General features: G+C 35.8%; 1 protein-coding gene across 1 annotated transcript in view; it reads right to left on the bottom strand.

Moving 5' to 3' along the window:
* Nucleotides 1–24,415, bottom strand: part of LOC150104339 (pyruvate kinase PKM-like) — a 241,265-nt gene that overhangs the window by 108,976 nt on the left and 107,874 nt on the right. Inside the window, exon 6 of the mRNA XM_090396925.1 lies at nt 6,846–6,988. Within this exon, the coding sequence (XP_090253051.1) occupies nt 6,846–6,988 (143 nt within the window). The remainder of the gene's footprint in view (nt 1–6,845; nt 6,989–24,415) is intronic.

Consider the following 24,415-nt stretch of genomic DNA (forward strand, 5'->3'; position numbering starts at 1 on the left):
CTATACACAGAAAACAAGCTATACTACAATCAAACTGGTTTTGTTAAAGATACTGACCAACCGCTGCAACAATTGTTGGCCTGACCTCTGGTGAAAAAAAAAAAAAAAAAAAAAAATTATACATCAACACTAGAGTCCTATTATTAGTGTTATCTGTTGGTTGTAGAAATACATTGGGCGCAACAACAAGTATCTATCTATATACATATATTAACATTATGATTATACTTGTACATTCCAGCCAGTTGGTATGGAATGGTTTCTAATACTAGCTGAAGATTGGCTTGAGTCCTAGCTTATGCTGGATCTTATATATTAGGTAGGCTGAATGTGAGCCATCCAGATCCTTGGAATTTTCATGCCATCTTTGTTGTTGATATTTGGATGGTTTATCAGGATTTCTCATGCTTCCTTAAATTTCCTTTCATACCAGGTTTTTATGTGGTGTAAAGAGCAGGTGCTTTTCCAGTTGATTTGGTGTAAGGTGTTGAGCGCATGGTCTGAGGCCTGCTTCACCATAATGGTTATATTTAATGGGTCTAATGTGTTCTTTCTTGCGTATAGGGATTGTCCGTCCTGTTTCACCAATGTACGGTAAGTTACAGGTGCAGCGGATGCAATAGACTCCAGGATGTACTAATGGGAGGAGAGGATCCTTAGAGGAGTTGAATATGGTTTTAAGTTTAGTGGGTGGTTTAAAGGTGGCATTGAGGTTATAATGTTGTAGGATTCTGTTGATTTTTTCTGATAACCCTTTAATGTATGGGATGGCTATGGTTTTACTGTAATCTAGATTCGTTTTTGTTGTTGTTTTATGGAGTATTTTATTAATAGTATTTTTGTTATAGCCATTATTTATGAATGTGTCGCTGATGATTTTTAGTTCTTGTTTCAGGGCTTGTTGGTTAGAGCAAATTGTTGTAGCTCTGTTTTTAAGGGTGTTAATGACCCCATATTTTTGTGATGGGTGGTGGTATGAATTAGCATGTATGTATTGGCCAGTGTGTGTCGGTTTTCGTTAGACCATGAAGGATAGACTGCCTGAAGGAAGACGCGTGACTAGGAACAGGAGCGAATTTTGATTTTCAATTTCGATGGTAAATTGTATGCGTTCATGTTGTTTGTTCAGGTTGCTAAGGAATGTGTTTAGCGTTTGTCGCCCGTGCGGCAAGATCGCGAACACGTCATCAACGTATCTAAGCCAGACTGTAGATCTTAGCGTGGCGGAATCAAGAGCCCTTTGTTCAAAGGTTCACATGTAGAAGTTAGCGATTGGAGGGGGGGGGGGGTAGTGGTGAGCACATGGCTGTACCTTCTTTTTGTAGGTAAAATTTGTTTTGCCACACAAAGTAACCAGACAGTAGTACGTGGGCAAAGAGGACCGTAATGTCGGGCGGAAATTTGTTCTGTAGTAGGAGAATTGTATCATTGATGGGGACATTAGTGAAAAGTGCAGAAACGTCGAAACTGACTAATAAATTGTCTTTGTCGAGTGTTATGTTTTTAATTTTGTTTATAAAGTGTTGTGTTTTTTTATGTAGGAGGGGGAATGACCTACCAACTCCTTGAGTGTTGCTGCTTATTTCTTGGCTAAGTGGTAATTGGGACTGTCTATTCCTTCCATGATTGGTCGAAGGGGCACATTTTGTTTGTGTATTTTCGGGACCCCATATATTCTAAGGGGGGGGGGGCCTTAGATACATTGATGATGTGTTCGTGATCTGGCTGCACGGGCGACAAACGTTAAACACATTCCTTAGCAACCTGAACAAACAACACGAATGCAAACAATTTACCATCAAAATCGAAAATCAAAATTCGCTCCCATTCCTAGACACACTAGTCACATGTTTTCCTTCAGGCAGTCTATCCTTCACAGTCTACCAAAAACCGACACACACACACACACACACTGGCCAATACATACATGCTAATTCATACCACCACTCATCACAAAAATATGGAGTCATTAACACCCTTAAAAACAGAGCTACAACAATTTGCTCTAACCAACAAGCCCTGAAACAAGAACTAAAAATCATCAGCGACACATTCATAAATAATGGCTATAACAAAAATACTATTAATAAAATACTCCATAAAACAACAACAAAAACGAATCTAGATTACAGTAAAACCATAGCCATCCCATACATTAAAGGGTTATCAGAAAAAATCAACAGAATCCTACAACATTATAACCTCAATGCCACCTTTAAACCACCCACTAAACTTAAAACCATATTCAACTCCTCTAAGGATCCTCTCCTCCCATTAGTACATCCTGGAGTCTATTGCATCCGCTGCACCTGTAACTTACCGTACATTGGTGAAACAGGACGGACAATCCCTATACGCAAGAAAGAACACATTAGACCCATTAAATATAACCATTATGGTGAAGCAGGCCTCTCAGACCACGCACTCAACACCTTACACCAAATCAACTGGAAAAGCACCAGCTCCTTACACCACACAAAAACCTGGTATGAAAGGAAATTTAAGGAAGCCTGCAAAATCCTGATAAACCACCCAAATATCAACAACAAAGATGGCATGAAAATTCCAAGGATCTGGATGGCACACATTCAGCCTACCTAATATATAAGATCCAGCATAAGTCAGGACTCTAGCCAATCTTCAGCTGGTATTAGAAACCATTCCATACCAACTGGCTGGAATGTACAAGTATAATCATGATGTTAATATATGTATATAGATAGATACTTGTTGCACCCAATGTATTTCTACAACCAACAGATAACACTAATAATAGGACTCTAGTGTTGATGTATAATTTTTTTTTTTTTTTTTTTTCACCAGAGGTCAGGCCAACAATTGTTGCAGCGGTTGGTCAGTATCTTTAACAAACCAGTTTGATTGTAGTGTAGCTTGTTTTCTGTGTATAGTTGTATGCTCCAGATGACCTTGACATAAAGGTCGAAACGTCGAATGTAGATTTTAGTTATATTAAACTAGTTTTTATTCAAACACGGTAGTTGTCTCCATAATTTTCAAAAAATGAAAAGGTTAACAACACATCTTGCAAGACCTCCTAGATTTCATGGTCTTCCAAAAATTCACAAGACAGACATTCCTCTCTGTCCTATAGTTGACTGTATTGATTCACCTACTTACCGCATAGCCAAATATTTAGCGAAATTATTGAAATCACATATAGGAAAATCACGCTCTTTTTTTGAAAAACTCTTGTGATTTCTTAAACAAATTAAAAAATATCTCATTACAACCTACTGATCTAATGGTGAGTTTCGATGTAGAATCTCTATTTACCAATGTACCTCTCAAAGAGACCTTACATTTACTGGCTGACATCTTCCCACAAGATATCATAAAATTATTATTCGATTTCATGATGCACTCTGGATATTTCTTGTGTCAAAACAAATTCTACAACCAAGTTGAAGGAATGGCCATGGGAAGTCCACTTTCATCTGCTCTAGCTAACTTTTATTTGGAACATCTAGAAGACATCTTTTTTTCATCTATATACCCTCAACCATCCTTTTGGGTTAGATATATAGATGAAATTTTTTTTTAGTGTGGTCTCACAACAGAGATTCCTTACCTTCCTTTATAGCCAAAATCAATTCTCATAAGTTTACCATGGAGATTGAAAAAGACAACGTTATCCTTTTTAGACATCCTTCTAATTGGCTCGCCGTCAGGTATTCTGACAACAGTTTACAAAAAACACTTTTACTGGACGTTACATTCTCATTCTGCCCATTATCCTTATCAAAAAACAGGAATTATAAAATGTTTAATTCGATGAGCTAGAACTAATTACTCAACTCCCCACGAATTACAGAAAGAACTTTCAACTATCAAACATCACATGAAATTAAATGGCTTCTCTGAAAAGAATACACAACATCTGTTCGAATCCTACAATCCTATGCAGAACAACAAAGAATCAATACATCAGGTTCCAATTGCATATATATCTGGAATCTCAGAACCAATTTCAAGAATTCTGAAGAAATATGATTTAATAGCCACTTATATCCCTATTAACAAAATATCCACATATTTCCCATCTTCTAAAGATAAACGCTCAACTATGTCGCTGCATGGTGTATATCAAGTTCCTTGATATACACTTAGTGCAATCTGTATTTGGACAAACCAGATACACTACAGAAAAAATAATACAAGAACCTCAATCGTACATTCTTCACAACAAATCCGATAAGTCTGGATTGGCGCAGCATGGGATAGAGACAAGCCAAAACATTCTCTGGTCGAGTACTCACCTTCTACACCAATGTCGCTATAAATTTGAACGTCTATTCAAAGAGAGTGCTGAGGCCTTACTACAATGCCCTAACTTGAATCGAAATGATTGCCTATCCTTGTCAAAAATATGGGAAAGTTTAATCCGGATAACACATTAGGTTTTTTTTTTTTTTTTTTTTTTTTTTAAATTGAGACCTAAAGTTAGCAAAATCTCTTGCCGCCACCCCCATTACTGGTCATACCACATTTTACATAAAAAAATTCTTCCCATTTTAAAAGCTCTGCTGAAAATATAACTGTTAATGATATTGATGTGATCCTAACAAATTTTGACATCACCTCATTGTTAACTACATTCCCTTAAATGACAATTGTTTTTAAAAATTTTTTTCCCCTTGACATCACTGACCACTTTTCCTTTGCTGCCCATTCTGGTTATTTCTCTTGTAAGAACAAAATTTATAAACAGATAGCAGATACCGCTATGGGGTCTCCCCCCTCCCCACCAATTTTTTTAAGGAAGATTTTGAAAAACAAGCTCTTGACTCAACCCTTCTGTCTGGTTGAGATGTGTAGATGATGTATTTTCTATTTGGTCTCATGAACCAGACTCATTAGTCTGGGTCATGAGATACTTTTCTATATCATTTCAATAGCCTTCACCCTAGAATCCAATTCACTATGGAAAAGGAAACTAATAATAGCCTGTCCTTATATTTCAAGCTCTGCTGAAAATATAACTGTTAATGATATTGATGTGATCCTAATGAATTTTGACATCACCTCATTGTTCACTACATTCCCTTAAATGACACTATTGTTTTTAAAAAAATTTTTCCCCTTGACATCATTGACTGCTTTTCCTTTGCTGCCCATTCTGGTTATTTCTTTTGTAAGAACAAAATTTATAAACAGATAGCAGATACTGCTATGGGGTATCTGCTATCTGTTCATTCAATTCAATTCAAAGGTACATTCAATTCCCTGATGAATTCCTTCAAGATACATGGTGATATATTTTCAAGTATACTACTGCCTTATTAACATCAAGATTACTTAATTCCTCATATAACACAGGATTAATCACTATCAGTCCTTCCATACCCTCAAGTTTCTCATGATATTGCATTCATGAAAATGAAATACCATGATAAACTGCTCATTGAATACCTCAATTATATCTTTTGCAGCAATTACCAATCTACCAATGTCATCCACTAACATCATCCTTCCATAGTCATTCTGTCCTCTAACAGTCTCCTTTCTTCATGCAACTGATATTACCATTATTCATCCTATGATGCCTCCACAGTTTCTTCTTCCAGATTTCATAATTGATCCCTCCATTCATCAATTTTACTCTTACCATAATTATTTAGATTTTCAACTTCAAAATACATTTCAATATCACTGCTGTTAAATATACCCATCTCCTCTTTCTATATTATAGCTTCCAGCTGTCTCCAAAGTGTTTCTTAATCTGTGGCCTTGTAGTTTTTTTTTTTATTTTTTAAAAATTTGACCCACATATAAAACAAGGTCACAAGACATAGTAGACCAGTGCTGTGTTTGGACAATATCCTTTCTTCACAGAAGTTCTCATATAACTGACTACAACTCAGGTGATCACATTATGATCACTCTTGCTAATTGGAAGAAGACTGGATACTCCATTTATAATCACATCTTCTGATGGATATGATTAGATCTAACACTTGTCTCAACCCTTGTGTGTACTCCATTCCTTAAGAACTAATGAAATTCATTCTCCTTATTTCCTGATCCTATCTCTTTATTCCAATCAATATCACCATAATTAAAATTACTCATAATGATCACCATTCTCTTGCTCACTAAGCCAAGTTGTCTATACATTTCTCTGTCTCCACCCCAACATCCATCAGAATTCCCCTACCTACAACAACACCCAACTAAATATCTCATTCTATCAACCTCAACCTCACTGCTTCAAAACAACTGCCCTATTTTCCACTTGTACCTCAACCTCCTGAAGATACAAATTCTCCTGCTATCATGAGCAACACTCCCCCTTCTCTACTACCGTAACACATTATACTTGACAAGAAATCATATTGTTGTAAAGGATTAAAAAGAATGAAAGTTCCTGTGAAGTATAATATACTTTATAGCCCAGCAGCAAAAAAAAATCTACAAAGTAAGTTTTGGTAATGAATACACAGAAAAGGACATTACTCAAAGAACTTAGGAAAAAAAAAAAATGCCAAAAAAGAATTAAAAGTACGAGGGAAAAAAAAGAAGGATATTCTCTGCTCAATATCTAAAATAATTACTGAAGAGAGAGAAGTACTTGAGAAACTCGATATTTGGAAAGTAAGATCAGATTATATTCAACCTAAAAAGGTTTAAAAATGGAAATATAGATATTTTGTTCGCATTTAGAGTTCTTTCATACTATAAAAAAAGTCAAATCAAGGATAATGTGGTTAATAATAGTTACTGCTTTTTAAATAAACAATTGACCACAATTTAAAATTCCAAAATCTTTAATTTAGTATCTGACAGAAAACTGAATTAAACCATAAACTACAGTTTTATACACATACATCTTGTTCAAGCCCAAACTGCAAATCTAGTTTATCTTTTTCTGATACAGCAGGTAAATCCACTTCAGCTCCAGGTAAGTTGACACCTTTCTTGCTGCCTAACATCCCACCATTTTCGATTTCACAAATCAAGTGATCAGATTCTATTAGAAATAAAAAAAAAAAAAAAAGAAAGAAAGAAAAGAAAAAAATGCATTATTTTTTATTAAGGAAAATTTTTATTAAGAGATATTCAAAAGCTATTGCTGAAAAGCTGGAGTACAGTAACTTTTAAACTGACTTATAATGGATGTTCTTACAGTTTTATTGATGGTGCTAAAGAAGATTAAAATACAAGTGAAGATGATTTCATTCTGAGAAAAAAATGTGCAATATGTGCTATAGCCAAGAATTTTTTTTATTATTATTATTGATTACTTAAAAGGAACAAAAACTAAATATTCCCTTTCCCATCTGTGCAGGAACAAGAGTGTTCATCAAATCAGTTCAATATTACTGAAGCAATGATGGTCAGATGTATGGGATAGTGCCTATCTCAGTGAAGTAATAAATTTTTCTTGAACTGGCAAAGAAACTTGGCCTTGATGTTTTAATCAAATTATTATTAGTAATAAACAGAGAATCCTCAAGGGAGTCAGGAATTCATCAAGAGAGGCCATACTATTAGCACACACAACATCCAATGGCAATCCATTCCAATCAGACACTTTCTACTAGGGTGGTCTGAAAAGTTCTCGGCCTAACAATGAAAAAACGAATTTATAATTTCAAAATTATTTTTATTTTTCAACATAACCTCCCTTAAGACTAATACATTTATTCCAGCGATGCGGCAGTGCCATTATCCCGTCCCTGCAGTGGTCTCAGTAAGATATGCAAAATATCCCTCTACAGCTGCGATCACCTCTTGATTCGAAGAAAACGCTGACCAGCGAGGAAGTTTTAGTTTTGGGAAGAGATAGAAGTCAGAGGGAGCCAAATCTGAGGAATAGGGTGGATGTTCCAACAGTTCATAATGCAGATCCCTAAATTTTCCCATTGCCAAAATAATTTTGAGGGCAGATGCATTGTCCTGATGAAAGATGATTTTTTTCTTCTGCAAATGGGTCTTCTCTCATGAATTTTTTCGTCTAGTCTGGTTAAAAGATCGGAATAATATTCCCCAATTATTGTTTTATCCTTTTCAAGATAATTAATAAACAAAATGCCTTTAGCATCCCAAAATACCAATGCCATGATCTTTCCTGATGATGGAACAGACTGTCATCTTTGGCACTGAACAACCAGCTTCTGTCCACTGTTTTGACTGCTTTTTTGGATTCTGGTGTGTAATGGTGAATCCAAGTCTCATCCATAGTAATAAATCGATGCACAAAATCGGTTTTATTCTTGTTAAAATGCTCCAAGCACTGGTCAGAGATTTTCATGTGAGTTCGTTTTTGATCTGCTGTGAGCAAGCGCGGCACCCAACTTGTGCAAAGCTTTTTCATTTGCAATTCTTCATGCAAAATATATCCTAGACATTCTTTCGAAATGCCTATAGTCTCAGCAATTTCACGCGCTTTGACTCGTTGGTCATCCAATACCACATCGTGCACTTGATTAATGATTTCTGGTGTTGTTACACTTTTTGGATGTCCTTCAAGGCTGGTACGACCATGTTTATACTCGGCAGCCCATTTCTTAATTGTCGAAAACAAGGGAGAAGAGAGCCCATAAACTTTTATCAACTTTGAATGAATTTCTTTTGCCGTTCAACCGTCTTTTATAAGGAATTTTATCCATTTCAAGGGATATAGACACCACTTTTGCTTCAGACAGCTGTATAAAAGAAACTACCTGCTAGAATGACTTGCAATTTCACATAGATGTTTATGACAGATGTACCAAGTGAGAAAAAAAAATCGTGCCGATAGTGTTGTCATTTATGGTTGAGGCTGAGAACTTTTCAGACTACAGTCATATGAGAGAAAAATCTAGCCCTAACCCACTTTCTTGACAGCATTCATACTCAACTTCCATGGATGTCACATCCTTTCCCTACCCGCCATAAAATGAAAAATTCCATCTACAGAAATTCTGCAAAACCTTTCAGAAGTTTATAAGTCTCAATCACATCATCTCTCTCTCTCTCCTGTTTGCTAGTGTCTACAGCCTACAAATTCTCAATCCTTCATAATCTGTACTCTACAATCCTGATATCATTTTTGACATAATTTGTACTCTCTTCACTGTTTCAGAATCACCATAGAGATCAGACCAGACCTGCACACAATAGTCCAAATGAGGTATTATCAAGCCTTTGTAAACAGGTAAAATGACTTCCTTATCTTCACAGTTTTTTTCACATTTGCCATTATTCTCTGAGTTGTATATACAATTTTTGTTCTTTAGGAATCTTAAACTTCAACTTTCTATCTATTAAAACTCCAAGCTCAGGGTGGACAGGGGAACATGGCATGAGAAAGGTGGATGCTCCAAGAGGATGTGAATGCATGTGTAGACAGGAAAGGAATGGGATTACCTGGGATCAAGAGGAAATCAGTTGGAATTGAAGAGGGTTCTAAAATGAATAAGCAGAAAGGGAAATGGCTCCAGTTGAGCATGGAAAGATCATATAGAATGAGTGTTATCAGTGGAACTAGCTGTTGTGCTTATATACAAATGCTAGAAGTGTAAGAAACAAGGCAGATGAAATGGTTGCGCCAATTGAGTTTGTTCACCCAAAAATTGTTGGAATAAGTGAGACATGGTTAGATGAAGACAGCAACATGAGAGGAATAGAGATGGAAGGATATAATGTGTTTCGTGAGGATAGAAGGGGTAAAAAGGGAGGAGGAGTGCTATTGATGATAGAGAAAGAGTTCTGTCCATACAAAGTAGAGATGCAAGAGGGAAATAGTGCCAGTGGTTTTGAGGCAGTATGGTGTGAGATAGAAATGAATGGAATGAAATACTTGGTTAGATGTTATTATAGATCAGGAAATGTGGATGGTAGTGACTATGAAATGTATAATCAAATTAGCCAAGCAAATAAGAAAAGAGTGATCATAATGGGCGATTTTAATTATGGCAATACAGACTGGAATGATGAGATGGTAACTGGAAGTAAAGAAAATGAGTTTCTTGATTTTTTTTTAGGGACAACTACCTCAGATAGTATGTAACAGAGGGCACACAAGGATTGGGGGTTTTGGATTTAATCATCTCATCAGAGGATGTAATTATAAATGAGGTGTCCAATCACCCACCAATTGGTGAGAGTGATCATTAAGCGTTTACCTGAGTGGTTGCCAGCAGTGTGAGGACCTCTGTGAGAAAAGGGTATATGTGGAACTACAAGGGGAATGATTATGAAGAGCTCAGGAGACAGCTTGCAGGTGTAGCATGGAACGAGGAGTTAGCTGGAAAAGAGATCAATAAAGCTTGGAGGATTTTCAAGAACTATCTAGTAGATGCAACGTCTAAATGTATTCCAAGAGTGAGAAGGTTAAATAAGGTGGGTGTGAAATGGATGAAAGGAGATTATTTTAGCATGCAATACAGAGAAAAAGGGCATTATGGAGGCAGCATAAGAGAAGTGGTAATAACCAATTCCATGAGGATTACAAAGACCAGGCAAGTCAGGTGACTTGGTTGGTGAGGGTAGCGAAAGTGAGGTATGAGCAGCAGTTAGCTAATGAAGCCAAAAAAGAATCCTAAGACGTTCTTTCGATATGTAGCCAGCAAAAAAAAAAAAAAAATGATTATGGAAGAAGGATGACATTGATTGGGGAAAATGGTATAAAGACAGCTGTTGCAGAAGATATAGTGGAGATACTTAATGAGCAGTTCATAAAGGTCTTTCAATCTTATGAATGTGACTTCATAGAAAGATTAAGAGCAGTTGATGATGGGGAGGAGAGACTGACTAAGTGAGCAAGTGGTGTATAGGGAGTTGAGCAAACTCCCTGTTAATAAGGCTGTGGGACTTGATAATATATTACCACATATTCTGAAGGAATGTGCCAGGGGGTTGACACCTGCCTTGACCTACTTTTTTAATACGAGTCTGGTACTGGGTCAAGTTCCTAAGGAATGGAAGGAGGGCAAGATTGTGCTGCTTCATAAGGGAGGTGATATAACTCAAGCACCAAATTATAGGCCTATCTGTGTGTGTCGGGTGTTGTGGTTAAGTTGTTGGAGAAGCTTGTGAGAACTAGGATCCAGAAATTGGATTGACAACAGTGGTATTATCTTTGATGGAAAGCATGGATTTGCTAAAGGGAGGTCATATTTTAGCATGACCAGAGGAGAGGGATAACACAGTAATATACTTAGATTTTGCAAAGGCTTTTGATAGATTACTGTATGAAAATTTAATAGTCAAACCAGAGCAGATGGGGTTGGATATTATATTAGTGCACTGGATTGGAGAATGGCTATCTGATAGGCATGAACAAGTTGTGTATAGGGGAGCAATATCCAGGAAAAGGAAAGTCACTAGTGGTCTGCCTCAGGGGTCTGTTTTAGGGCCACTACTTTTAACTTGTTGTGAATGATATTGGCGAAGATTTTGATGGCGATATTCAGTTGTTTGCAGATGATGCAAAAGTTGGCACGAGAATGGGAATGAGAGTTCAATGTTGCAAAATGTAAGGTTTTAAAATTTGAGAAACAAAGATGGGATGCAGAATTTGTGCTTGGTAAAGATATATTGTCAGAGGTGGAGGAAATAAGAGATCTTAGGGTGATAGTTGACAATAATCTGAAATTTAGGAGACACATTGCCAAAATTGTGACGACAACACAAAGATTTCTGGGAATGATGTGGAGGACACTGACTTGTAGAAGTAGAGAGATTCTTGTTCCATTGTATAAGGCTTTCATTAGGCCACACATTGACTACTATGCCCAGATTTGGTCACCTGGTTTTCAAAAGGATGAAGAGATGTTGAAAAGGGTCCAGAGGTCACTAAGGTAGTTTCTGACCTCTGGAATGTCGAATATGAGGAAAGATTGAGAAGATGCAATTTACAGAGTCTGGGGGATAGGAGAAAGAGGGGAGATATGATAGAGACCTACAAGTTAGTAAGTAGTTGTTATAAGATCAATGTTGGAGAGGTTCTACAGAAAACAGTGGGAGATCAGGGGTAAACCAGAGGTCATCCCTGGAAACTGTATAAAGAGGGTTGTGAGCAGGGGAGTGAGACTCAGGTTTTTTGCATGCAGAGTTGTGAATGATAGGAATGCCTTGCCTGAGAGTGTGGTGTCTCCAGAGAATTTGAGTGTGTTTAAAGCACAGTATGATGTGCTGTGTGTATGATAAAAGGACCTCCGTGTTGAGTCTTTGACTCCATGGGATCTTGGGTAATAATAATAATAATATCCCTAGGCTCATCAGTTTCTTCAAGAATTATTGTCATATAATACAACATTGAATATCTAATCACATGAAAGTGCATGACTTTACATTTATTAACATTTAAATGACAGCCATTTTCACATGCCCACAATTCCAGCCTATTCAAATCATTCTGCAAATACTGCATATCAGCTGCACTCCTGATTACCCTAACTATCATTGCATCATCAGCAAATAGCTTATGTCAAATCATTCCCAATAGCATTAATGTATAGATTGAATAACAATGAACCAAGGACTGATCCTTGAGCCACACCAGTAGTTACCTTGAATCTTGCAGATTCACTCCTATATAAGACTTTTTGATATCTATCAGTCAGTCTTCCTCTTATCCATGCCAACAGTTTATAATCCAATCCCATATTCTCCAATTTATACAACAGTATTCCATGCTGTATTCTGTCAAAAGCCTTAGCAAAAGTATCATCCAATATCCAAAATCCAATATCACTTCACCATATGAGTTTCATCATACGGTGAAGAGGTAGTGGTGAGTTCTTGCATATACTAATTTGATAGCTTTTCAACAAAATGGCTGCTCATTAGCTGAATAATCACTTCTGCATCAGTATCCGGAATATATCTGCATTCAGTAATTATTCTTTCAAATTCTTTACTTGAAGCATAATGATAGAATTCTTTTGGGTTGTCTTTAACTTGCAGAGCCAGTTTTCATAGTCAGACTTAGCTTTCAGTACAACATTTGTGACTCTTATGGCCAGCTGTTTATCGTAACTGACATCATCCTTATGCACACGATGTTCCTTCCACATCATCTTTTTCTTATGAATCTCTTGCTTAATTAGATTACACATCCATTTCACTCATACTCTATTTATTCTTCGAACTCTATGGACACATTCTGATATCGCATCATTTAAGTATTTTTTAAACACTTCCCATGCACCGTGAGATCCTTCCCATCCAATAACTGATACTATGGCATAGAACCCAGCATACCCCTCCGTTGGTCATAATTTCCTGCTTTGTAGTTGCATGTAACCTTTACTGAATGGAACATTCATAAACTTGGTCGCTTCCCTCACAAACCAGAGTTAGAATAGTTATGTCTTTAACTGAAACCCCCTCTGACACTGTGATCAGACCTAACACTGTTTAACCTCAAGTTCCTTCTATCATATGCTTCTTGAGGACGTTGTCTCGCAACAGCTAAATAAATTCAGTTTCATTCTTCTCGTGTGATTTTATAGCTATTCAATCAATGTTCAGATAATTAAAGTCTCCCGTTATGATTACTCTTTTCGTACACCCATCGTATTTATTTGTTGATGCATTTCTTTGTTACTAGCAACAGATCCACCAGGTCTGTAACAACACCCCACTGTATTTAATCTTGTTAGATTCCACCTCCCTCCAGATGGCTTCAAACTCACTGCCACACAAAAAATTGTTAATAGTATTGTATTCATAAGTCTCAACTCTAACTGGATTCAAGACATTTGATATTAGCAGCATGCCTGCTCCTCTCCTGTTTCTCCTTCCTAAAAATACTGTACTCTTTGCACTTGATACCAGTTATGTCTGCTTCTGATAGCCAAGTCTGACTATATCCCTACAACACGAGGTCTCAATATATTAACCAAGGCAACAAATTCTACTCCTTTATTTCTGATACTCCTAGCATTCATGTACAGACATAATAAATTACCTGCATGCTCTTTTGCATATACCAGTCTGTGATCTGCATGACACAGTTTGACAACTTGCAGATCTCTGTTCTTATCTAGTTCCTTACTTATGCAAACATTGTTACACACGCTTGATAGGTCCAAAACGCATGAATATAGAATTGTTCTCGCTCTCTTCATAATCATTTCCATAACAATAACCATTCTCATCATTAACACAGTTACCTAATATTGTCACTCTTACAGATTCTCATGATTGCTCTCATCAGAATTCAGTTTCCCTGACTCTCTGTATTATATCTTATATCAATTAAAATTTTTTCCAGACTCCTGATGCCAAATGCATTCAAGTGTAGGCCGTCCCTCTTATACAAATCAAATCTTCTCTTAAACTCACTCCACACATCCAAAAATTCACATTCATTCCTTCTACACACGTAGGCATTGAATCATTTGCCATCATAGCCCTTCTTAATTCATTTTTTATCATATTGAAGCAAGATACTTACTATTTTCGCTTTCTCACTCTACACTCTCGCCTCTTCCATCAACCCTTTCAATATCTTCTCTCATACTGAACTTATCGCTAGTTAGTCATTAGTGCCTACTACAATTACGATCTCGTTTACCTTTCTTTTCTGTTTTTGAATTGCTTGCATTATATTTTTAATTTTTGCACTGCAAAAACTTGATGTTATAACCAGCTCATCAATGGCATGTTTTATGATAGAGCCATCATATTAAATAACATCCTTCTTTTCATAATCAACTTTACTTATCAAATTTTTGTTAGTGCGAAATAACTTACCTGATTTCGTGCTTTGTTTACCATTTTGCTTCTGAATTTTTTTATTCTCCCTGTGTTCCTCTAAATGCCGCTTGACTTTCTGTAGTTCCCTTGTTATCTGTCTAATAATCTACTTTAGCTTAGTGATCTCTGAGGTTAAATCATTTTCAATATCCTCTTTAATATAGTCTTTCTTTAGTGGAGAAAACCTTCTTGTTCACTACTTCACTGTTCTTGCTAGCATTTCATTTCTTCTACGTTTTTGGTGCCATTTTACACCTGTATTTAATATTAAAATATTACAATAAAAATGTTATAAAGACACTAGATACTCTAAAAACACAAAAATCTACTCTATAAAACTAATTTTCTGAGGAAAAAAAAAACAGATAAAAACCACCAATTTTACATGAGTGCTAAATTACACTGACCACTCACAATATAACCTTGAACCCAATTCTTTCAGTTTACTCTCTAAAATGGGATGGGAGAGGAAAAAAGACAAATTTGTTAGTGGGTACAACATGATATTTAGTGGGCTGTTGTTATAGGCTGCAGAACATTGGTTATTGGCCATTTTACAAAGGTATTTCATTTTCATTAAACAAGTTCAATTCCTAGATCAGAGATAGGCAACCTTTTCAGATTCGCAGACCATATTCAACTTTTATTTTTAATAATTGGGCCGCAAGCATTTGATTGAAAATAGTGAGTGAAAAAAAAAATGCTTAAGTTACCAATTTTTATTATATCAATCTTAAAAAACACAGAAATATTTAAAGTACAAGATATGAAACAAGCATGAAAATGAAACTCAATGAAAAATTATTATTACATAAAAACAAAGTAATATAGTTTACTCATCACAATATGTGTATGTCTCCCTGAATTGTTTTCTTAGCCAAATTATCTATATCCACTTTATATCTATATAACCTGAGGTGCAAATTCGAATCGAAGCATGCAAATGTCCAGTCAGTCAAGAAGTAAATTTATTTTTTCTAAAACTCATGGAAGAAAATGCTTGCAAATGCATATGCTTCCAAATCCGACCATTATCTTCTTTGCGAAACTGATTAATCCTTCAAATTTTTTGGTAAATATCGATAAAAGTTTTGGATATTTTCGAACGAAAATGTGTTCATTAATGTTTCGTTGTTGTAATTCTAAAACTTCCACCTGTAGTTGGTCTGGTACACTATCAATGCCAACATTAAAAGGGTTCAAAAATAAATGCATTTCGATGCTATTTTTATGAAAATTCCATTTGTAAATCTTCAATAATACCAACAAAAGTTTCCTTTTATGTTTGCCATCCAACTGTAGATGCAGATTTGCAACATATATCATGATGTAGATTTTCTTCCATCATATGTTTCTTCAACAGACAGTTTGCCTTCAAAAGCTTTTGTCAGAAAACAATTCTGCTAGTAATTTACATTGGCCCTGCAGGTTCAAATTAAGTTCATTAAGGAACGTTGTAATATCTACCATAAATGCAAGAGATATAATCCATTTTTTATCTAATAGTTGTGGGACAGTATTTTCATGTTTTGTCATGAAAATATCTGTTTCTTCATGTAAATAAAAAATCTTTTCAGCACAGCACCTCTACTTAACCATCTAATAGCTGAGTAGTAGATAACGTCTTTATACTCCAATTCTATTTCTATCAAGAATTCTTGAAATTGGCGGTGTTTCAGACCATTGCATTGGATGTAATTTACAGTTGGTATCACGATGTCCATAACGTCTTTCATTAATGATAAAATTTTGCAACAAAGTGCTTCCTGATGAATGACGCAATGGAACACTATTGAAGTATCATAACCTAAATTCTGTAATTCCTCACAAATTTGACCTATTACACAAGTGTTAAAGCCACACATATTTCTTCCACCATTGGTTGTCGCACTTTTTAATTTTTTCCAGTCCAATTCTAAAGAATCAATAGTTTTTTGTTTTTTTTTACTTTTATGAACAAATCATTGCCGGTTGTAGTACCTTTTAAACTACACAAACTGGCCAATTCTTCATGAATATTAAAGTCACTATTGATGCCCCAAATAAATATCATTAACTGCATAGTGTCTGTTATGTCAGTACTTTCATCCACTACCAGAGCGTAACAATCAAATGATTTTGCTTTAAATTTAAGCTAATCAAATAAATTGGTACCGATTTCTTCTACTCGCCTTGTACAAGTCCTGGCAGATAAATATCTTCAAATAACGTCTTCCTTTTTGGGCATGTTTGTTCAATTACAGCTAATAAACATCATTTAATAAATTCTGAATCTGTATAAGGCCTTCCTTCTATCGCAACCAGTTCCGCTATGACATAACTAGCACGAACAACGGATTCATTATAAATAATTTGCTTCTTAAATATGTTTTGCTGAGCAGTCAAAGAAGCTTGTAATTTATTAATTTGATTTTTTCTAAGTTCACAGTTAAATCATCATACTGGCTTTCATGTTCATTATGACAAATAAGACATAGTGGCTTACTATCAAGTACTTCTTTATTTTCAATAAAGAAGTACTTGATGTGCCATCATCATTAAACCTTCCTTCATCTGCAATTTTACGTTTTCTTGAACCCATTTTTTAAATTATTTTTAACAAATATATATCCTCTGAAAATAATAGTTAATATTATTGAATTATATTAAAAGACAGACCTGCAAAAGTGCGCCAAAATCTCAGCTGTTGTTGGATGAAGTCGCCTTTGTTATCCCCATTCATGATGACTCATGCGGTTGACTCATACCAAGTTGCATGGCGATATCATGAAGTATATGCATAAAATTATTTTTAATTTACAGGCCACATGCCATGTAAGTATGGTCAACCTCTTATGGGCCGCCAAAAATACACATTTGGGCTGCCGGATGCCAACCCCTGTCCTAGATGATTAGGATTGAGAGATTCCAAGTGAATGAAATAGATTTATTTAGAATGCTAAGTACTCTTGATGTCAACAAGGAAGTAGGGGCTAAGGAAGTGACAATTGTATGGTAATTGTTTAATGAAAGGCTTGCAAATGGAAGAGTCCTTGAAAGCAAAAGGAAGTAATATAACGGCACTGCATTAGGATGGCAATAAAATGGTAGTAAATTAAAGACGTTATATTTCTTCTGTGGTTATTAAGTTTTGGAAACATTATCAAGAGCTCCTTTAGAGAAATAAGTAAGATGATAGTAAAAGAGCAATGACTAATTTTTCCAATTTGATCATGGACTCTTGTTTCAGTATTGTAAAGTAGTGAGTAGCCGATGAGGAGACTTTTTTATATCTTCTGATTACCAAAAGCATGCAACAGTTTGACATATATGACAAGTTGATCTCAAAATTGCAATGAACAATTTTAGATAATCAGTTGTTAGCATGCACTAGAAGTGGAAGATGGCTGTGTAACAAACATCAAAAAGTGGTGTGTGTGTGTGTTTGGGGGGAGATAAAATCAGTATTGAGGAAATCATTTATAGGTAGAGCTCCATAGGCTTCAGTACTGGTACCATTGCGGTTCAATCTTAGTTAACAATACTGTAAACAGATTTCAAGTAGCAGTTCAGTTGTTTGTGGACAATGCAAAGCTGCAGAGTGTTATTTGGAATGCAGTTAACATAGTGGCTCTTCAGAAGGATATGAATACAATGCATTACCAAATAAACCTAAGTGTCAAACACTTAATTATGAGTGACTTTAATTATCCGAACATTAATTTTGTAGCAGAAAAATTACATGAGAAGAATGAGACCAAATTTAATAAGCACTTGCAAGACAACTTCCTCAAGCAGCATGTGACAGAAGGAACTTTAGGTCAAAGAGTGTTCGATCTGATTATGCCTCCAGTTGGTGACAGTGATCATGCTGTACTGACTTGGGAAATAGTTAAGTTTATGAATGTTCTATTCAAAAAAGATTAGATGCTGAACTAAAAAGCAGGAAATTATGACCAACCGAGGAATAAGCTAGTTTATGTCTTTATGGTATCTGTTGCTATATGGGAAGGATATCAGCAGTGATATGGAAAGCATTTAAAAATTACCTTAATGATGCAATATTGGGATGCATCCATAGTGTTCAAAGATTAAATAGGGTAGGAGTGAAATGGATAAGAAATCTTATTAAGCAAGAGATTCTTAAGAAAAAGAAAGTGAAAACAATATAATGTGCATAATTATTATTATTACTACTACTTGACACCTTAAGGTAGTCCAAAGAGTCATCGAGGGAGGGCACCTACTCTACAGCTGTCTCCGCTACTTATTCCACCAACGACAACTTTTTTCTCCCCTTATGTGGCTCCTACCCATTAAATTTATTTGTAAACCAACCATAGTACATTTGTACTGTAGGAGGGCCAAGGATTTTTTTATTTGGTCATTTTTATTGATTTTTTATATTTTTTTGTATATATATTTTACACAGTAGGAAACCCTGCTCCAGAGACCAAACATGGAACTTTTTCAAACCACTTCAGGCCTATAAGTGGAGTAGTGGTCTCGCACTAGTCAAATTAAATTCATGAGAAGAAACTGGCTCTGCAAGCTAAAGAAAACCTAGAAGAAGTCTATCATTATGCTGCAAGTAAAGGAAAGAATGAGCATAAAAGAATAATTCTACCATTCACCTGCAGATGGTTAGCAGGTAACAGATGTATGTTCAACTAATGAATGCCCATTTTGCTAAAATGCTATCAACCTGGTTAATACAACATTAAGCTCACTGCAACTCCTTCACTGGATGAAGAAAGTCAGCAGTATGGGGAGAAGGAACTAAGAGTTGTTGCACAACTGAATCCACCAGTAGGGTCTGAAGGATGTCAGCACGAATGCTAAGTGTTCACAGCTGAATTGGCTATTCCTCTATTACTGTCTGTAAGGTTACTGTTCAGATAGACAAGGATAATGGATGTAGAATGACCCCCTTTGAGTTTGCTAAGGCTTTTTACAGGATACAGCATGGAAGATTGCTGCATAAATTGGTGAATATGGGAATGGATTATAAAGTATTGGTATGGATAAGAAGATGTCTGATTGACAGATATCAAAACGGTGTATGTGGGGGATGTTAGTCTGCAGGATTTAAGGTGACTGGTGATGTACCACCGGGATTAGTCCTTTCTGTTATTCAGTCTTTACATTAGTGTCATTGGGAAGGATTTCAAGGTAATATAATAGTTTGCTGATGATGCAAAGATAAGCAGAGTAAATATATATATATACACTCATATATATTTTTGCATAATTTTTATTTTTTACATAGGAAACCCTGCTCTGTACTTGTAGAATGACTTGAATAGGCTGGAATTGTGGGCATGTGAAAATGACTATTAAATTAATAAAGTTAATAAAATGTAAAGTTATGTACTTTGGTGTATTGAGATATCTAATTCATATTGGCAGAATTAAACTAGAAGAAACTGATCAGGCTAGGGATCTTGGAGTTTTGGTAGATAGGAAGTTGAAATTCAAGGACCACATGGCAAGGATTACAAATACAACTCAGAGGATAACTGCAATGCTGAAATGAACCTTGATAAGGAAGTCATTTTGCCTCTATAAGGCCTTATGCCCATATCTAGACTACTGTGCACAGGTTTGGTCTCCTGGTTTCCATTGTAATGCTAATACAGTGGAGAGAGTGTTAAAGATGATATTGGGATTGTGAGATACAGATTATGACGACAAAGTGAGAATTTGTGGACTGCAGACACTAGCAAACAGGAGAAAAAGGAGTGATATGATTGATACTTTAAAACCTGAAAAGGTAATACAATAAATAAATTTATTATCATTTTATGGATGCTGGGGAGAGGACATCCATGGAAATTGAGAAGAAATGAAGTTAAAAAGGGTGAGAGCTGGATTTTCCTTTCACAACAGAGTAGTGTATGTGATTGGAATGGATTGCCTTTGGAAGCAGTGAGTGTAGACAGTGCAAATAAATTCAAGAAAAGGTATGATAGCTGGTGCTGGTGATGTGTGGGCTCCTTTAATGAGTCTCTGACTTCCTTTGGGGGTGAGGCTCACTACACTGAAATGGTGGGAAAATGAGTGGAGCTATCTGTTTGGTATAGCGAACTGTAAATTTCTGATTTCTGCAATCACAGATGAAAGGGCTGATTATTCTTAGAATTATACAGATGAAACTTACATAGACACTAGTACACCTATGCAGAAGGAAATGGAGTAAGAAATAGCTCTTGGTGTAACAGCGAGTAAAAAAGTGAAGGATGTATAAAGTGACAATCATATAATAAGTCTCTGATCAAATCGTATTTAGATTACTAATCACAAATCTGAATGATGGGATTTAAAACCCCATCACTCAGATTTGATATTTAAAAGGAATGGAGATCTTCAGAAGGGGTACACACACACACATAGATAAGATAACTGATTAGGACTGCAGAAGAGCTGCTATGGAGATTGATTGAAGGACATGTGACCTAATTCCTTAATTTTATTTCTAGATCTTCTACCAAGAAAACTTTATCAGCAAAACATGTGTGTAAGAATCCTTCCCTTAATTTCAACTCAAATTACAACTAAAATGAATTCTTCCAATTCAATTTACAGCCAGTATAATCCTCAAGATTATTCTTAATTTTACCTTCTCCATTCTTCCAATTCAGTTTACAACCAGTATATTCCTCAAAATGATACTGTAATCCTATATTAAGTGAGATGTAGTAAATATCTCAATCATCTGACTGCATTAGGAAATCAAGTTTCCAGTTGGTTAAATGAATGTTGGGTTACCTAGTATTGTTTCAAGTCAAATAAGTTGCGAGTCCATTTGAGAATTGGTTAACCAAATGGTCTGTTTATCTGGATAACAGAGAGAGACTGCTATACTTACAATACTTGAAATATGCAGAGCAGTTACTCATTGATTAGTAATGATCATTGCATTCATTTATTTTTCAGCCTACATGAATATAGGTTTTTCTTAGTTTGTATTTATTGTTGTCTGAATTATACTTGAAGCAACTACAGCAGACTTTCAGTACAGAAAGCTTACATAGTTTGTTGTAGTGAATTACCTTTAGCAACAGCATAACTATGGGGTTTTGTTTCCCACAGTTTCTTCTAGTGAGTAAATTTGTTTATGGTGATATTATAATGAGAATCAACTATAAAACTATGAGGAAAGACACATATGCCTGTAAACTTTACTGTTCCAGTTGGTTTGTCTGTTTGTGTGATGAAAAACCCAAGTTAGGTTAGAGTGGAATGAGATCCTTGGATATGTTACTTTAAAAATGCTGAGGTTACTTGAAAAAGTACTTGCTAATGCATTATAAAAGGGTAATTAATACAAAATAATTATTTTCCATATACAGGGTGTTCGGGATAAATTTGACATATTTATAATTAATTATATTTTTCCGTAAGTTACATGTATTAACACACACTTCTCTTCATTTAAAAGTTTGGACCCTTCTTCATTCATATACAAGATGTCAGAAAGGATGGATAGCTGGAACCCACATGAATCATGGAAGAGAATAACTTGTATCATGATGATTCGTGCCCGCCATCAAAATAAGGATATTACGACTGCTGCCCAATGCTCCCTGAATACAGTAAAAACAATCAGGCATGAACTAGAGACTTGCAATGGTGACTACGAGGATGTAGCAAGAAGAAAGATCCCTAGCAGACGATCTGATTGCGTTCGTACAGCAGAATTCCTCGCAAATCTGCAGGAACAGGTGTTGAAGAACCCTGGCATTGGAATTCGGGCTTTGTTCGTGGAGTTGCTAACTGTAGTCAAGCCCTGGATAACAAGGGTAGCCAATGGTAGGCCGTATGTATGGCAGCAGGATTCGGCCCCTTGCCACACCTCTGGGAAAAGTCAAAAATGGTTGTCTGAAAATTTCTACGACTTCACCAGTCCAAATGTTTGGCCTCCAAACTCCCCAGACCTTAACCCCATGGATTATTTTGTAAGGGGCGCAGTTGAAAAAGACACCAATCGCACTTCCAGTAATACAAAAGCCCAGTTAATGGATAAAATTAAAACAGTTTTTGCGGCCCTTCCTAGGGAGACTGTAGCATCAGCTTGTTCGAGGTTCCGAAGCAGAATTGAAGCTGTGATCGATGCTAATGGTGGTTATTTTGAGTAAATCTTGTTGATAGTATTGTAATTAACTCTGCCTGTAATGTTTTTTTGTCAATTCATTAAATTTAATAGATACAAAGAAGATTTTCTTTTTCCTTACGAAACTGTCAAATTTATCCCGAACACCCTGTATACACACACACACAGGCAGTCCCCGGGCTACGAACAAGATACGTTCCTGAGAACGTCTTTAAGTTGGATTTGTATGTAACTCGGATCCCTTATGAACAGTGCACATGCGGTAATAATTATAACAATACTATAATCACTCATATGTGGCAATAATAATACAGTGTAATACTGTAATAATAATATCCCTGTATTGTAATAAGTTACAGAAACTATTGTGCCCTTTCTTTTAATTCAAACAAACAGAACATAAAAACAAATTTATACAAAAAGTTTAGACAGGAGAAATTTCAAAAAAAGAATATTATAGGTTGCATCAATGTCTTGCTTATTGGAAGGGAGATTTTTGAGGTAAGAAGATAGGCTAACATTAATCGATTCTTTGTGTTCTTGTGTTTCTATCAGTTGCTTTTCTATCTCCATAAGGTCTTCACTAGTTAATTCTTGTGAATGGGACTCTAATAAGTCAATGACATTTTCATGGATGTCCAATTGCAGTGCACTGCTTCTATCCACCACAGCTTTTCTGTCTTCAGCAATGTCTTCTTCTTTAAACCACAAAAATCTGTACTTATGATTTGCAAAGCTTATAACAATTGCACAAAAAAATTTTTTTTAATTAAAAAAAAAAAAGGAACAGGCCAAACAAACACACACAAAAAAGTCACCTGTTCCAGACATTTTTAAGCCTTCTGGTATCTTCCTAGAGCTATTACATAAAACTTCTGCACTTTCATTCTCCTACCCTATTCTTCCTTTACATCTCACTCCATGACTCTCTAGTCTTTTGACAGTAAGAAATCACAAGAATCTTCTGAACAGCTTGAACATGATAGATCAATCTAGTCCTGATAGTACACCTCCTATCACTAACCTTTTATAATTTGATGCTCATTCCACAAAAATGGTGAAAGCACATCTATCAACCAACAGTTTCTTGCATAAATTCTCTCAAAATTGTTGGCTGTTGATTAAGTCATCAACAGCTAACTTTCTTTTCCTACTTGCTAATTAGTGACCAGATAAAATGAATTTCACCACTATCCACCTGCCTTAGGACACAAGCCATGAAAAGGTTTAAAGAAACTCACATGGTTACTCAATAATTCTATCATATTTAATGAGGGTCTAGAACAGAAGCTTGCTCAGCAAACTACCATCTTATAATATGCATATAACATTTGTAGGACAGGTGTTAACTCCAGAGTTAATACCTGTCCTGCATCATCTCTACAATTTATTATACATATCAGGTATTTATCCCAATACATAGAAACAATCTCATATCCGTCCTAGCCCCAAAAAAAAGTGATAGAAGTCTACCATCAAATTACCAACCAATTGCCATCACTCAGTTCTCACCAAAATAATGGAGAAAGTCATCAATAGACAACTTCCCCACTACTTAGAGGTCCACCAATTAATCAGCAAGCAGTACAGATTCTGCCATTCACAGCGTGGGTG

The sequence above is a fragment of the Typopeltis vanoorti genome, chromosome 8 (assembly GCF_054136105.1).
Source record: "Typopeltis vanoorti isolate ZY-2024b chromosome 8, IOZ_Tvanoo_1.0, whole genome shotgun sequence".
Lineage (NCBI taxonomy): Eukaryota > Metazoa > Arthropoda > Arachnida > Uropygi > Thelyphonidae > Typopeltis > Typopeltis vanoorti.